The sequence below is a fragment of the Anser anser genome, assembly GCF_964211835.1.
Source record: "Anser anser genome assembly, chromosome: 29".
NCBI lineage: Eukaryota > Metazoa > Chordata > Aves > Anseriformes > Anatidae > Anser > Anser anser.
In genome coordinates, this window is record NC_139750.1 from 2549505 (window position 1) to 2564715 (window position 15211).

At 50.4% G+C, this 15211-nt stretch overlaps 1 protein-coding gene across 1 annotated transcript; it reads left to right on the top strand.

Annotated features, from left to right (window-relative positions):
• Nucleotides 1-7889: 7889 nt before the first annotated feature.
• LOC310887787 (olfactory receptor 14C36-like) lies at nt 7890-8849 on the top strand (the record flags this gene model as incomplete). The annotated part of the gene is made up of 1 exon (XM_083813951.1): nt 7890-8849. One exon carries the CDS (start codon nt 7890-7892, stop codon nt 8847-8849), a length of 960 nt encoding a protein of 319 aa, XP_083670077.1.
• Nucleotides 8850-15211: the final 6362 nt, after the last annotated feature.

A 15211-nucleotide genomic window follows, 5' to 3' on the forward strand; every position in this document is an offset into this window, starting at 1 on the left:
AGCTCTCCTTTGCCTGTTCCATCCCAGATCTTGCACTTATCTCTGGGTGGCTCCACCTTCGACACGCTCATGCTCTGTGGGCTCCGTGCCCTGCTGACTCCTTGACACACACTGTCCCTGATGATCCCCTGGGCTCTCCTGGCAGCTTCCACTTCCCTCTAGAAAGATGCCTGCCTGCCTTCACACCTACTGCATGCTGTGGACACAGGCTGGTGAAGTCACCATATCCATGGGTGCGGGGCAGCAGCAGGCAACACCAGAATCAGCCCTCCCTGCTTAAAAGCTGATCCTGGGTGATCAGCTGATCTCATCCCCATGAGCCCACAGAGAAACAAACAAAGCCAAGAGCCTCCTTTGAGTCTTCTCCTTTGCAATATCCCTGAGAGCAGCTTCAGGAGAAGAGCTGAGCCTGAAGGCACTGCCCTCAGCAGATCCCCTTTTATGCTGGAGATGCTGGTACAGAGCCGGCTGTGTTAGAGAAGTGCCCCTGGCCTGTCCCTGCCTGTGGACACAGGACTGCCCCATAGCAGCACGGTTAGCAAGCGGCAAGAACAATCAGTCCTCACAGCAACACAAGGTCAATGAAGGAGAGCGTGGGAGGTGAAAGGGAGAGCAGCTTGGGACAGACCAATCCCTCGGGTTCCCTGGCAGTGCTGCTGTGCCAGGAATCTTCTCCCCTTCCATCTCTGCACACAGCCAAGTGCCCCTGCAATTCCACCACAGGTCTCCAAGGAAGAATCTCAGGCAAGCAAGTCACTGCATGGTCCTTCCCTTTATTTAAATACACAGAAAGCCTGGCCCATGATATATACAAAGACCTGGTTTCAAAGAAAACAGGTACATAAAAAGAAGGAAGGGGATGAACAATTATATTTCTTTGTGGAAAATATTTAGGGAAGTAAATCAAAGTAAAAATAAGCAAATAAATAAATTAATAAGGAAAAAAAAAAAACCAACAAAACATTTCTAGGTCTCTGCTGAGTAAAATTAAGAAGGCATTCAGTTTATTGCTTCTGAAAAACCTCCAGTCATCAGTTTCCAAACTGCATCCTTCAGCTCCTGGTTCCTCATGCTGTAGATGAGGGCTTCACTGCTGGAGGCACCACCGAGTACAGAACTGCCAGCAAAAGATTCAGGGATGAGGAAGAGATGGAGGGGGGCTTCAGGTAGGTAAATGTGGCAGTACTAAGAAAAAGGGAGAAACTAACAGCCAGGGAGTTAGCCACATGAGGGAGGCACGTGGAAAAGGCTTTGTTCCGTCCATGCACGGAGGAGATCCTCAGCACAGCCCTGAAGATTTGCACAAAGGACACCACAAGGAAAACAAAACACCCAAAGGATAAAGAGACACTAACCACAAGAAGCCCGACCTCTCTGAGGTAGGCATCTGAGCAGGAGAGCTTAAGGATCTGTGGAACTTCACAGAAGAACTGGCCCAGGGCATTGCCATGGCAGAGAGGGAGGGAAGTGGTATTGGCAGTGTGCAGCACAGCATAGAGAAAAGTACTGCCCCAGGCAGCTGTTGCCATGTAGACACAAGTCCTGCTGTCCATTACTGTCCTGTATTGCAGGAGTTTGCAGATGGTAACGTAGCGGTCACAAGCCATGATTATTAGAAGAAAAAACTGTGCTGAAAGGAAAAAGAAAAAAAAATCTGAGCAACACATTCCAAGTAGGATATGATTCTTGTGTCCCACAGGGAATTGGCCATGGCTTTGGGAACAGTGGTGGTGTCCTGGTTCCAGTTAGGACAGTGTTAATTTTCCCTCATAGTAGCTGGTAGGGTGCTATGTTTTGGATTAGGATGAGAAGAGCGCTGATAACATGCTGATGTTTTAATTGTTGCAGAGCAGTGTTTACACCAGGCCAAGGACTTTTCGGCTTCTCGCTCTGTCCTGCCAGCAGGCAGGCTGGGGGTGCAGCAGGAGCTGGGAGGGGACAGACCCAGGACAGCTGACCCAAACTGGCCAAAGGGGTATTCCATACCATCTGACGTCATGCTAAACAATATATAGGGGTGGCTGGCCGGGGTGGGGGGCCGGCTGCTCGGGAATAGGCTGGGCATCGGTCAGCGGGTGGTGAGCAATTGCATTGTGCATCACTTGTTTTCTTACACATTATTATTATTAATACTATTATTATTATCACTATTATTATTATTATTGTTATTATTATATTCCTGTCTTAATAAACTGTCTTTATCTCAACTCACCGGCTTCACTTTCCCGTTTCTCTCCCCCATCCCAGAGAGGGAGGGGGGAGGGTGAGCGAACGGCTGTGTGGTGTTTAGCTGCCAGCCGGGTTAAACCACAACAAGCTCCTGCCAGGTCACCTGCTCCTGTGTGGTCTCCTCTGCATGGGCTACAGCCCTGACCCAGAATCTGCTCTGGTGGGGTTCCTCCACAGGCCACATCCTCCTTCAGTGCAGGTCCACCTGCTCCACCGTGGTCTCCTCCATGGGCTGCAGCATGGAGATCTTCTCCACCATGGTACACCATGGGCTGCAGGGGAGCAACCAGCTTCACCATGTTCCTCTCCACAGGCCACACGAGAACTTCTGCTCCAGTGCCTGGAGCATCTTCTCCCCATCCTTCTGCACTGACCTTTGTGTCTGCAAGGCTGCTTCTCCCTCCTCTCTCTCCCAGCTGCTGGTTCCCTGTTCCACACCAGATTCTTTTTCTTTCGTTCTTCATTTTCTTAACTCACCAGTGACAGGACCCGCAGGAAAGGTGTTAAGCTCAGGCAGGGGAAGTTTAGGCTGAACATCAGGAAGAGGTTCTTCACCGAAGGGGTGGTTGCACACTGGAATAGGCTCCCCAGTGAAGTAGTCACTGCACCAAGGCTGTCTGAATTTAAGAAGCGATTGGACTGTGCACTTAGTCACATGGTCTAAACTTCTGGGTAGACCTGTGCGGTGCCAGGAGTTGGACTTGATGATCTTTATGGGTCCCTTCCAACTCAGGATATTCTATGATTCTATGAAATCTGCTCTCAAAGAGATGCAAACAACATCACTTATTTGCTCAGCTCCGGCCAGCAGCAGGCCCCTTATCTAACATGGGTCAGCTTCTAGATTCTTCTCACAGAAGCCGCTGTGTTGGATACAGCCTGGACTTAGCATACACTTGAGCAGCGTGTTTTATTGCTTATTAACCTTTATTATACTTTATTTTAGTTTGTTTGCACTTAAGAGTCGTTATTCTGTATCTGTGTGCAGCCATTTCTCTAAGGAGGGAGTTGGTGCAAGGGATCTACAAGGTGCAACTGCAGACTTCAGTGGAGAAGTCTGATGTGAGGAGAAGTGATGCAAGTCCTGGTGGGGCAATGACAGAAATAGTGGGGTTGGAAGATGAGGAGCAAAGATATCCATAAAGGGTCAAGCTTCTCCTACCTGTCCAGACCTCCTTAAGAGACACTCAGGGCTTGCTGTGTCTTAATAAACCCCAAAGTACAGCTTCTGCAAAGTCCAACAACTTCAACACCTGAGAGGAGACTGATGAGTTAATTGGAGGTCGTGATTACAGGTAGGCCAAGGCACTGTGCAGGTGGCTCTGAGGCTGAGAAAATGCTGGGTTTGTTTCATCAACCAGAAAGGCCAAACCCTGATGCCAGTTCTGGGCAGAGAGCTCCTGTCCCTCCCATGAAGCTCCAGGCTCTTCCTCAGGCAGTGGGGTGTGGGTTATGCAGTGCCAAGTGAAAGACAATGGTGTGACACCTCCTGGCCTCTGTCAGGAGGTGCAAAGAGGTGATGAGCCCCCAGTGCTAATAGGACAACATCTCCTCCTAGGCTTTGGTGGCAGAGAGACCTGCAATAGCCAAGGGGAAAAGGCCTTGGTTTTCCTGGCTAAGTCTACTCTTGCCAGTGCCCTTGTCCATCTCCACCACTGGCTGCCCTATGATGTCCCATACCCATCCCTGTTTCCCTGCAGGCTGAAAACATGCATCTTGCTTTCCTACCTTGCTCTCAGCTTAGCATTTCTGTGCCTTCATTGACATCTGTACCCTCTCCAGCTGTGCCCTGAAACACAAAGCTATGGACGGAGCACAGATTCCCTCAAGGTGACGTCTGACACTAAAGCACTACCCTTTTGGTGATATATCTTCCCTCTCATGCCCTGTCTCCACCATCCAAGCCTGAATTTCTAGAAAGCTTTCTGTCACCGTGAACAGGGGAAGTTTCCTGTGACCAAGGGAAGTTCCAACATCTCAGAAACCATCCTTCACACAGGCATCCCAACCTATCAGCTTTCCTGTGGCTAGTCATCTCACCAGGCAGAAGGAACCTCACCAGGGTCTTCCAAGCCATGTGGCCTTCCTGCTGGCCTTTGAGCTCCTCAGATAGACACAACCAAGCCACATGCCTGCTCTCAGTCCCTTGCCCAGCCATGCTCCTGCTGTTGGCCTATCAGCTCCAGAGGTAGAAGTGACCTCAGAGTCACCTCCACAGCCAGACACTTCACTTTCATTATTAAAGTCCAGGAATAAGGGATTTGAGGATTAGGTGTTCAGGTTAAGGTTTGGGGATTGGATCTTGCCTTCCAGGTTAGGGATTGGGCAGAGATTTAGGGAGAGGCTTTGCTTTTCTGCTTTGGGAACCCATTCAGTGTTTAGGGTATGGGCTGGATTTTTGGTTATGGTTTTATTTCTGCCTGGGTGAGGGTTAGGGTTAAGGCAATTTAATGCGAGGAATTAAGGGCTGTGGATTACAGTGAGCAATGGGGTAAAAAACACTAAGTGGTTATGTCTAAGTGGTTATGGGCTTTGTCTTCAGGGTAAGGTTTGATGTTGGTGATTACTACAGAGGCTTCATTTCAGGATGAGAGACAGCACTTAAGGGTATGCCTAGGATTTATGGTTACTTGTTAGAAATATTACCAGGATCTAACATGAATTTATTCCCACTAAATGTTGCAGCAGCAGCAGCCTTACCTGAACCCCTCCTAACTCTACAAAATCTTTCCTTTCTGTTAGCCAAGTCCCTCTTATCTCTCCCAAAGCTCCCACCTTTATTCTTCCAGCTTCCCCCTGGCTTCCCCAAAGGAGTCACCCTCTTTTGGGCAGCTTTCTGATGGCCTTTATGACCTCAGAGGCTCTGCCTCCCTGCTGTTGGCCAGCCGGGTGCTGGGACAGAAGTGACCTCACAGCCAGCAGCCACAGGGCTACAAGGAGCTGTTGTGCTCAGGTGGCCTCTTCCCAGTCCACCCAGGAGCATTGGGTGCAGGGAATGCCCTGCACAATCCCTCAGGTACTCTGCCTGCCAAGCATCTCATGCTTTAGAAGGCCTCCCACACTCCAAAGTCATGTTTCCTCATGCAGCCTTTAGAGAACAAGGGCCCAGCCCAGCCCCTGCTCTGACAGTCCTTCCTGCCCCTTCCAGGAGGCCAGCCCAGCCCAGACCCTCCCCAGCTCTCCACACCTCCCTCTCCTCCACCCAGCCTAGCCCAGCAGAGCGGCCCAGACTGGGCTGGCCTCGAAGCAGCAAATGGAGAAGTGGAGGTCAGTGGCAGTGTCCCTGCTGTTGCCATCTGCAGGAGATCCCATACCCTTCCAAGGTGCAACCTTTTTAAAATATAATAGAGAAAATTTACTTGAAATCTAAAGAAGGAAATCTTCACTATGAGGCTGGTGAGGCACTGGAAAAGGTTCTTCAGAGAAGTAGAACCCCACTCCCTAGTAGTATTCAAGGCCAGGGAGGATGGGACCTTGAGTTACCTGGTCTTGTGAAAGGTGCCTCTGACCATGGCAGCGGGGCCGGAACAATATGGTCGTTAAGGTCCCCTCCAACCAAAGCCATTCTATAGTTCTATGACACCCAGGCCCCAAATTGGCTGTGTAGCTTGTGTAGACAGAGGAATTTCAATTTCTGTGAAAATGTTTCCTCCCCCTGAATAACAACAAGTGCTTGGAAGAGACAGGATGCAGCTTGCCTGTCACATTGCGGGTATGTGGTCGCACAATGGGACAAGAAAAGTTAATTCTCAAGCCAAACTCTTGTTTTGAATTAGAGAAAAGGAGAGCACTGGAAGTAAGTCTCCATCCCCAGCTCAGAGAAGAAAAAAAAGTGTTTGCTTCAGTGAGTTGCAAAGTTGATTCCCCTGGAGGCCCAAGGACTTATCAATATCTCCCTGTACAGCTGAGCAGGGCTGGGCTCCAGGGCCCAAGGGGAGCTCCTGGCAAGCGGGCAGCGCTGCAGAGAGACAGCTCTGCCCAGGAGCAGCTCCTCCGCACAGCGCAGCAGGGCTGGGGGCACTGCCTGCAGGGGACAAGGGCAGCTGAGAGAAGGGAGGGAGATGTTAAAGGCAGTGTGGATGGTGGCTGCTGAGAGCTCACTGCGGGAGAAATCTTCCCAGCCCTGAACAGGGTAAGTCTCTGGCTGCAGGGCAGCGCAGCTGTTGTTCCTGGCGCCATCTCCTGATTTGCTGGAAAATCCTGCAGCATATGAGACCTTTCAGGAGATCTCTCAGAGGTTCTTTGGATAAGAGGAGAACAACAAGGTCCAGAGCAGCGATTACCTGCCATAAATAACTGATGGACAGGACATGAGGGTTCCTTCTCACAGGGCTGGCTACAGGCTGTACAGCTGGGGTGCAGGCAGGGGTGGCCAGGGCTGTGGTGCAGAGCAGGGTCCCTGCTGTGCCCCAGGGGCTGTGTGCCGGGGCAGGGCCTCTGCCGCCTGCCAGGCTCAGCACTCAGCCTGCCTGGGGAGCTGCCCAGGGCACTGCGGGGAGAAGCTGTGGGTGGAAGGAGTCCCCGGAGCAAGGCAGGACAGGGCAGGGCAGGGCAGGGTCCTGCTGGTGCCCAGAGGCTGCTGCCTGGGGAAGGATTTTCACTGTACCACAGCACCCCCAGAACACCTCAGAGCAGACACCTCAAGGGAAAGGTCAGAGCAGGGGTTTCTTGAAGAGAAATATTCAGTGCTTTGAGATTTCTCCTCTTGCTTTGGGGGTGGCAGTTAGAGACAGGAATTTACTTCTCCATTTTGATAAAAGCACTGAGACGCTAGTTGTTGTAAGGTCTTTTAGCTCTGAGCTGCTCCATAATCATTGAAAACATGGAGATATCCCTGAAAATTACCCTGGGACGGGAGGTGTCTACAAGAAAGAGCTGAGTACACTGCGGGTGGGATGGGGTCTGTAAGCAATGGCAAGGAGGAGATGTGGGCACAGGGAAGAAGATCCCAGCAGGGACAGCTCCAGGCAGGGGCAGGGAGGGGAAAGGGAAGTTCTGCCTGAAATTCCAAGGGAGGGGGGATTCAGGCACTCCCTGCCAGGTCTGCAGTGCAGGCACCTTCTCTGCAGCAACCCCCTGCCCTCCTCTGCCACCCAGCACAGCTTCTGCCTGCAGGGGCTTTAGGGCATGAGCCACCTCCTCCTCAGCTGGACCTCCAGAAGAGGAGAGGAGCCTGTGTCCTGCAGTGTGATACACAACATTGAGGCTAAGAGTGCCTTCCCTGCAGAGTCACTTCCATAGGCGGCATGCAGGCTTGGTAAGCTGAAGGCTTCCCTGCATGCCCATCTGCCTTTCCCTCTCTCAGCTGGTTGGAGCATTGTGGTATTCTCTCTTATTTCTCCACATGTGCGTGGTTTTTCTACTCACTTTCTCTGAAGTGCAGGTGAGTGTAATCTTCTGTTCCAACACAGACTGCCTTCAACCCCATACCCGTACAAAGGTGTCTTCAAGGGAACAAGTCACCCAAGCTTCATTTTATACTGTCAGGCAAACTGTCATTCAGATGGGAGGGGCGGAGAATGAGATGAATCATTCAGCTCAGGGAACGCTGATTTTCTGTGATTCTTCTGAGAGAAGGAGTGGGTTTTGCTTGGAGAAGTTTCTCTAACATATATCTGTCTTTTCCTCCATGGACAGCCAACCATGCCCTGAGGCAGCAAATGTACAACAGCACCTTCCCCAATGAGTTCCTCCTCCTGCCATTCACAGAAACCCGCGAGCTGCAGCTCCTGCACTTCGGGCTCTTCCTGGGCATCTACCTGGCTGCCCTCCTGGGCAATGGCCTCATCCTCACAGCCGTAGCCTGCGACCACCACCTCCACAAACCCATGTACTTCTTCCTCCTCAACCTCGCCCTCATTGACCTGGGCTCCATCTCCACCACTGTCCCTAAAGCCATGGCCAATTCCCTGTGGGACACCACAGCCATTTCGTACGCAGGTTGTGCTACCCAGGTCTTTATGTTTGTTGTCTTTGTCACAGCAGAGTTTTCTCTTCTCACCATCATGTCCTATGACCGCTACATTGCCATCTGCAAGCCCCTGAACTATCAGACAATAATGGCCAGCAGTACTTGTGTCAACATGGCAGCGGCTACTTGGGGTAGTCCTTTCCTCTATGCTGTGCTGCACACTGCCAATACTTTCTCCCTCCCGCTCTGCCAAGGCAATGCCCTGGACCAGTTCTTCTGTGAAATTCCCCAGATCCTCAAGCTCTCCTGCTCAGACGCCTACTTCAGGGAAGCTGGGCTTGTTGTGGCTAGTGTCTGTTTAGCATCTGGGTGTTTTGTCTTCCTTGTGCTGTCCTATGTGCAGATCTTCAGGGCTGTGCTGAGGATCCCCTCAAAGCAGGGCCAGCACAAAGCTTTTTCCACTTGCCTCCCTCACCTGGCTGTTGTCTCCCTGTTCATCAGCAATATCGTGTTTGCCTACCTGAAGCCCCCCTCCATGTCCTCCTCCTCCCTTAATCTTTTGCTGGCAGTTCTGTACTCGGTGATGCCTCCCGCAGTGAACCCCCTCATCTACAGCATGAGGAACCAGGAGCTAAAGGATGCTGTTAGGAAACTGATTTGGGGGATGTTTTTCAGTACTCATAAAGTTTCTTTCACTCTCCAGAAATGAAAATTGTGCATCCCATTGTTTGTTTTTTTTTTTTTTTTTTTTGCAACAAATGTGGTTTTTTTTTTTTCATTATTAATAAAATTGCTTTTTCCTTATTGTCATATTGACTGCTTTTGCTTCTTGCATTCCCACATAAATGTTTGGATTCCTCCCACTGCAATGAATGAGTGAAACTGCTCTGTCTCATATGGATGCTTTATACATGTACATGTAACTGTGAGTCAGTTAATTCTCTCATAAAAACTTTGTAATAAATGGGATAACCCGTGTGCACTGCCCGAAGGCTAGGATTTCTCTCCCAAACCAGTGTCAAGAATAGGCCCAAAGAATTGTTCCCCACAAGGGTCTGTTCCTCCTTCAGTTCAGGAGAGAATGGCTCACTGTTGATTCGTGACCTGTCAGAGACCAAGGGCTAGATTTAAACTCACCCATGGGTGTCTGCTGACAGCAGAGGCAGCAAACGGTCACTGCATTACATAGCCAGGGCTGTTCCCACATGTGACCCATAGATGATATCTTTCAGGAGAGGAATCTGGAGCTACCTGCACAGCCCAGGGTACCTCCAGGGACAGCGGAGCCTGGTGTGGGCAGTGACTGCTGCCCCTCTGAAAGTGAGAGATCTCCCACTGTGATCTCAGCCACAGGGAAAGAACTAAAGCCAGGTATTCACAGGGAACCTGTGACTCTGCAATCTCAGAGAAGAGATTGGGAACCCAGGAGGCAGTGGGAAGGGAAGCTGGGGGGTGATTCATTTCCCCCTTCGTGAAGTACTTCTGTCTGGTTCAGCCCAGTGATCTAGACCTAGCTGAATCTGCTTCCCACCCTGACCAGCACAGCCATGCATATTGACCCCACAGCACCACAGCCCATTTGCTCTGCAAAGGAGCACTGCCAGCTTGGGGATCACATGTGGGGAGCACGGGAACAGCCATTCCCCACTGCCCAAGGGGAGCTGATCTTTGAAATTTGACCAGCTCCACCCTTCTGCTGGCATCAGTGTCTATACTGGGGGTACAGCCACCAGTGGATCAGCACTGGGTCATGGGCCCAGAGACTTCAATACCCAGCTGCAGAAAGCACTGACTAACCTGATCTACCTGTGAAGCTATCACTGCTCAGAGAAGATGATGGTAGTGGACACCTCCAGAGGTCCCTTCTGACTCAGGGAAGAAAGGGTTGGACTTCACAGACAGACTGCATGACAGTCCTGTGTTTTGAGGCCTTTGAGGCTGGTGCTTGTAAATCCCTGCTCCTCAAGGTTACACATTGAGCAGGGTAATTCTCAAAATGAGGCTCTCATGGGAACCTGTGGTACAACAGGTGCAAGGATACTACTGAAAAGTTCTCAGAAACATTACCAGGTATTCCAGAATGACTGAGTCACAAATTGTTGGACTTAGAAAGAGTCTCTCCCCATCTTTCTTGTAAGCCCCTTTTAAGTATTGGAAGGCCTGAAGAAGGTTTCCCCCAGAGTGTTCTCTTCTCTAGGTTAAACAAGCCCAACTGTCTTCATGGGAGAGGTGTTCCGCTCCACTGATCACTTCTGTGGCTCTGCTCTGGTCCCACTCTCTAAGTCCTAAATCTTACATGTCTGTTGTGCTGGGCCCCCAGAGCTGGATGCAGGACTCCAGGTAGGGTCTCACAAGAGGAGAGTAGAGAGGGAGAATCATCTCCCTTATCCTGCTGTCATCGCTGTTTTTGACAGAACCCAGGATACAGTTGGCTTTCTGGGCTTCATACACACAGTGCCAGCTCATTCATCAAATCATTAAGGTTGGAAAGGACCTTCAAGATCATCTGGCCCAACCATCACCCTACTGCTAATGTCACCCACTAAACCATGTCACTAAACTCCAGGTCCAACCTTTCATGGAACACCCCCAGAGATCATGACTCCACCACTTCCCTGGGCAACCTGTTCCAATGCCTGAGTACTCTTTCTGAGAAGAAATGTCTCCTAATTTCCAAACTAAACCTCCCCTGGTGCAACTTGAGGCCGTTCCCTATAGTTCTATCACTAGTTTTCTGCGAGAAGAGGCCGACCCTCAGCTCCCCACAACTTCCTTTCAGGTAGTTGTATATAGAGGTTGTTGTATAGAGCAATAGCATCTCCCCTGAGCCTCCTCTTCTCCAGTCTATACAACCCCAGTTCCCTCAGCCACTCCTCATAGGACTTGTGTTCCAGACCATTCACCAGCTTCGTAGCTCTTCTTTGGACATGTTCCAGGGCCTCGATGTCCTTCCTGTAGTGAGGGGCCCAAAACTGAACACAGTACTCAAGGTGCGGCCTCACCAGAGCTGAGTACAGGGGGATGATCACCTCCCTGGTCCTGCTGGCTGCACTATTCCTGACACAAAGCAGGATGCCGTTGGCCTTCTTGGCCACCTGGGCACACTGCTGGCTCATATTCAGGTGAGCATCAACCAGCACCTTTTCCTTTTCCTTTTCCTTTTCCTCTTCACAGCTTTCCAGCCACTCTGCCCTAAACCTGTAGTGTTACATGGGGTTAATGTGGCCAAAGTGCAGGACCTGGCACTTAGCCATGTTGAACCTCATCCCATTGGCCTCTGCCCATCAACCCATCCTGTCCAGGTCCCTATGCAGGGCCTTCCTACACTCCAGCAGACTGACACGTCTCCCCAACCTGGTGTTCTCTACAAACTTACTGAAGATGCGCTCAATTCCCTTATCCAAGTCATCAAGAAAGATATTAAAGGGGTTGGGCCCCAACTCCGACCCCTAGGGAACACCACCAGTGACCGGTCACCAGCTTGATTTCAGTCCGTTCACCACCACTCTCTGGGCCTGGTCATCCAGCCAGTTTTTAACCCAGCAAAGTATGTACCTGTCCAAGCCATGGGCTGCCAGCTTCTCCAGGAGAATACTGTGGGAGACTGTGTCAAAGGTCTTGCTGAAATCTAGGTAGGCTACATCAACAACCTTTCCGTCATCCACCAAGCAGGTCACCTGGTCATAGAAGGAAATGAGGTTGGTCAGGCAGGTTCATGCCTTTCATGAACCCATGCTGATTAGGCCCGATCCCCCTGGTTGTCCCATATATGGTGTGTGATTGTATCCAAGATGACCTGTTCCCTCACCTTTCCTGTCAGGCTGACAGGCCTGTAGTTCCCCAGGTTCTCCTTATGACCCTTGTTAGAGATGGGTGTCACATTTGCAAGTCTCCAGTCATCTGGGACCTCTCTGGATGACCATGACTGCTGATAGATGGTGGAAAGCAGTTCAGCAATCGTATCCGCCAGCTCCCTCAGCACCCTCGGGTGGATCCCATCTGGCCCAATGGACCTGTGACAGACCAGGTGGAATAGCAGGTCTCTAACTTTTTCCAGTAAAAGATGCAGATTCTCCTTGGTCCTCCTCTTACTCTTAATAGATCTGTAAAAAGATTATTTGTTATCTTTTACCACAGTGGCCATGATGAGCTCATGCTGGGCTTTTGCCTTTCTGATTTTTTCCCTGTATATGCTAGAAACTTCTTTGCACTCTCCCCAAGTTGTCTGTCCCTTCTTCCACTGGACATAAGCTCTCTTTTTCTCGTGGACACTCAGCAAAAGTTCCCCGTTCAGACATGCCAGTCTTCTTCCCTGCTGTCTCATTTTAAGGCACACGGGACAGCCTGCTCCTGCACCATTCAGACTTCCTTCTGGAGGAGCATCCAGCCTTCCTGCACACCCCTGCCTTTCAGGATTGACTCCCAAGGAACCCTCCAGACCAGGGTCCCGAACAGCTCAAAGTCTGCCCTCTGGAAGTCCAAGGTAGCAGTTTTACTGACCTCCCTCTTGACTTCACCAAGAATAGAGGACTCTACCATTTCATGGTCACTCTGCCCAAGACAGCTCCCTACCACCACATCTCCCACCAGTCCTTCTCTGTTCATGAACAGCAGGTCTAACAGGGCACACCCCTGGTAGGCTCACTAACCAGCTGAATCAGGAAGCTATCTTCCACATGCTCCAGGAACCTCCTAGACCACTTCCTCTGAGCTGTATTGTATTCCCAGAGTATGTCCAGGAACTTTAAGTCCCTCATGAGTACAGGTGCTGACAATTACATGACTTCCACCAACTGCTTGCAGAATGCTTCATCCATTTCTTCATCCTCATTTGGAGATCTATAACAGACCCCCACCAGGATGTCCGCCTTGTTGGCTTTCCCCCTGATCCTTATTCATAGGGGCATAACCATATCATTCCCAGCCCTGAGCTCTACAACATCGAAACACTCTCTAATGTAAAGAGCCACACCACTGCCCCTCCTTTGTTGCCTCTCCTTTCTGAAGAACTTACAGCCATTCTTTGCAGCACTCCAGGAAAGATCGTACACAGAGAAAATGAGGCGGTGATTGGTGACAGCCAACATGTCTTCATTAAGGGCATATTGTGCCTGATAAATCTGGTGGCCTTCTACGGTAAGATTACAGCATTGGTGGATAGGGGAAGAGCAACTGACATCATCTACCTGAACTTGTACAATGCATTTGACAATGCCCCCCCATGATATTCTCATCTCTAAATTGGAGAGACATGGATTTGACGGGTGGACTACTCGCCGGGTAAGGAATTGGCTGGATGATCATACTCAAAGGGTTGCAGTCACTGTATCAACATCAAACTGGAGATCAGTAAAGAGTGGTATTCCTCAGGGTTAAGTATTGGGACCAGCACTGTTTACCATCTTTGTTGGTTACATGGACAGTGGGATCAAGTGCACCCTCGTCAGGTTTGCCGATGACACCAAGCTGTGCAGTGCAGTTGACATGACGGGGGGAAGGGAAGCCATCCAGAAGTACCTTGACAGGCTTGAGACGTGGGCCTGTGCAAACCTCATGGAGTTCAACCAGGCCAAGTTCAAGGTCCTGCATCTGGTCTGGGGCAATGCCAAGGACAAATACAGGCTGGGCAGAGAATGGATTGAAAGCAGCCCTGAGGAGAAGAACATGGGTGTGTTGGTGGATGCAAAACTCAGCGTGAGCTGGCAGTGTGTGTTTGCAGCCCAGAAAACCAACCGTATCCTGGGTTACATCAAAAGAAGCATGGCCAGCAGGGCAGGGGAGGAGATTCTTCCCCTCTACTCTGCTCTCATGAGACCCCACCAGAGTACGTTGTTCAGCTCTGGGGCCCCCAGCATAAGAAGAAAGTGGGAATATTAGAACAAGTCCAGAGGAGGGCCACAAAGACGATCACAGGGCTCAAGGACCTCTCCTGTGAAGACAGGCTGAGAGAGTTGTGGTTGTTCAGTTTGCAGGAGAGAAGGCTTTGGGGAGACCTTCAATCATTCTATGATCATCTAGTTCCATCCTCCCCTGACATGGGCAGGGACACCTTCTCTCCCACTAGTGGAAGTTGCTCAGAGCCCCATCCAAGTTGAGCTTCAACACTTTAAGGGAGGGGGCATCCCCAACTTCTACAGGCAACCTGGTCCTGTATCTAGCTACCATCACATTAAAGAATTTCTACCTTATTGGAGATCAAAATCTACCCTCTTGTAGTTTGAAAATGTTCCCTCTTGTCCTGTCACTATACATCCTGTTAAAGCATCTATCCACAACTTTCCAGTACACCCCCTTTATGTATTGCAAGGCCGCATTAAGGTCTCCTCAGAGGCCTTTCTTCTATACTCTGAAGTACCCCGGCTCTCCCAAGCTTTCTTGATGAGGTTTTCCAGTCCTGTGATTATTTTTGCGACCTTCTATCATACGTCTACTTCTTTCTTACACTAGGACCCTAAAGCAGGATGCAGGTGGGGTCTCACACAGATGGAGAAGAGGAGGAGAATCACTTCCCTAGACCTGCCACCTATGGTATTATGATCCAGTCCAGGATACGACTGGCTTTCTGGGCTGTAAGTGAACATTGCCAGCTCATTTCCAGGTTTCCGTCTACCAATATCCCCAAGTCCTTCTCTGCAGGTCTGCTCTCATACCAGTCATCACTCAATCTTCACTGATGCTGGGGAGTGTCCTGACCCAGGACACTTGTCCTGGGACAAGTCCCACTGGTCCTGGGAACAGGACCTTGTGCTTGGCCTTGTTGAACTGCAGGAGGTTCACATGAGCCCACTCCTCAAGGCTGTCTAGGTTCCTCTGCATGGCGTCCCTTCCCTTTACTGTATCAACTGCAATTTTGGCCGTCTCAAATCCCCTCCCTGTCTTCCATGAACCTTAGCATGCTTTCCAGGAGGTTCTGCTCCGAGATCTTCCCAGGCACAGAGGTAAGGCTGACCAGCATGTAGGTCCCTGGGTTGTCATTTTTAGCAATTTTAAAAATAGGTGTTATATTTTCAGACTTCTGGGGACATCACCTGACCCCAACAACTTTTCCAATATGATGGATAGTGGCTTAGG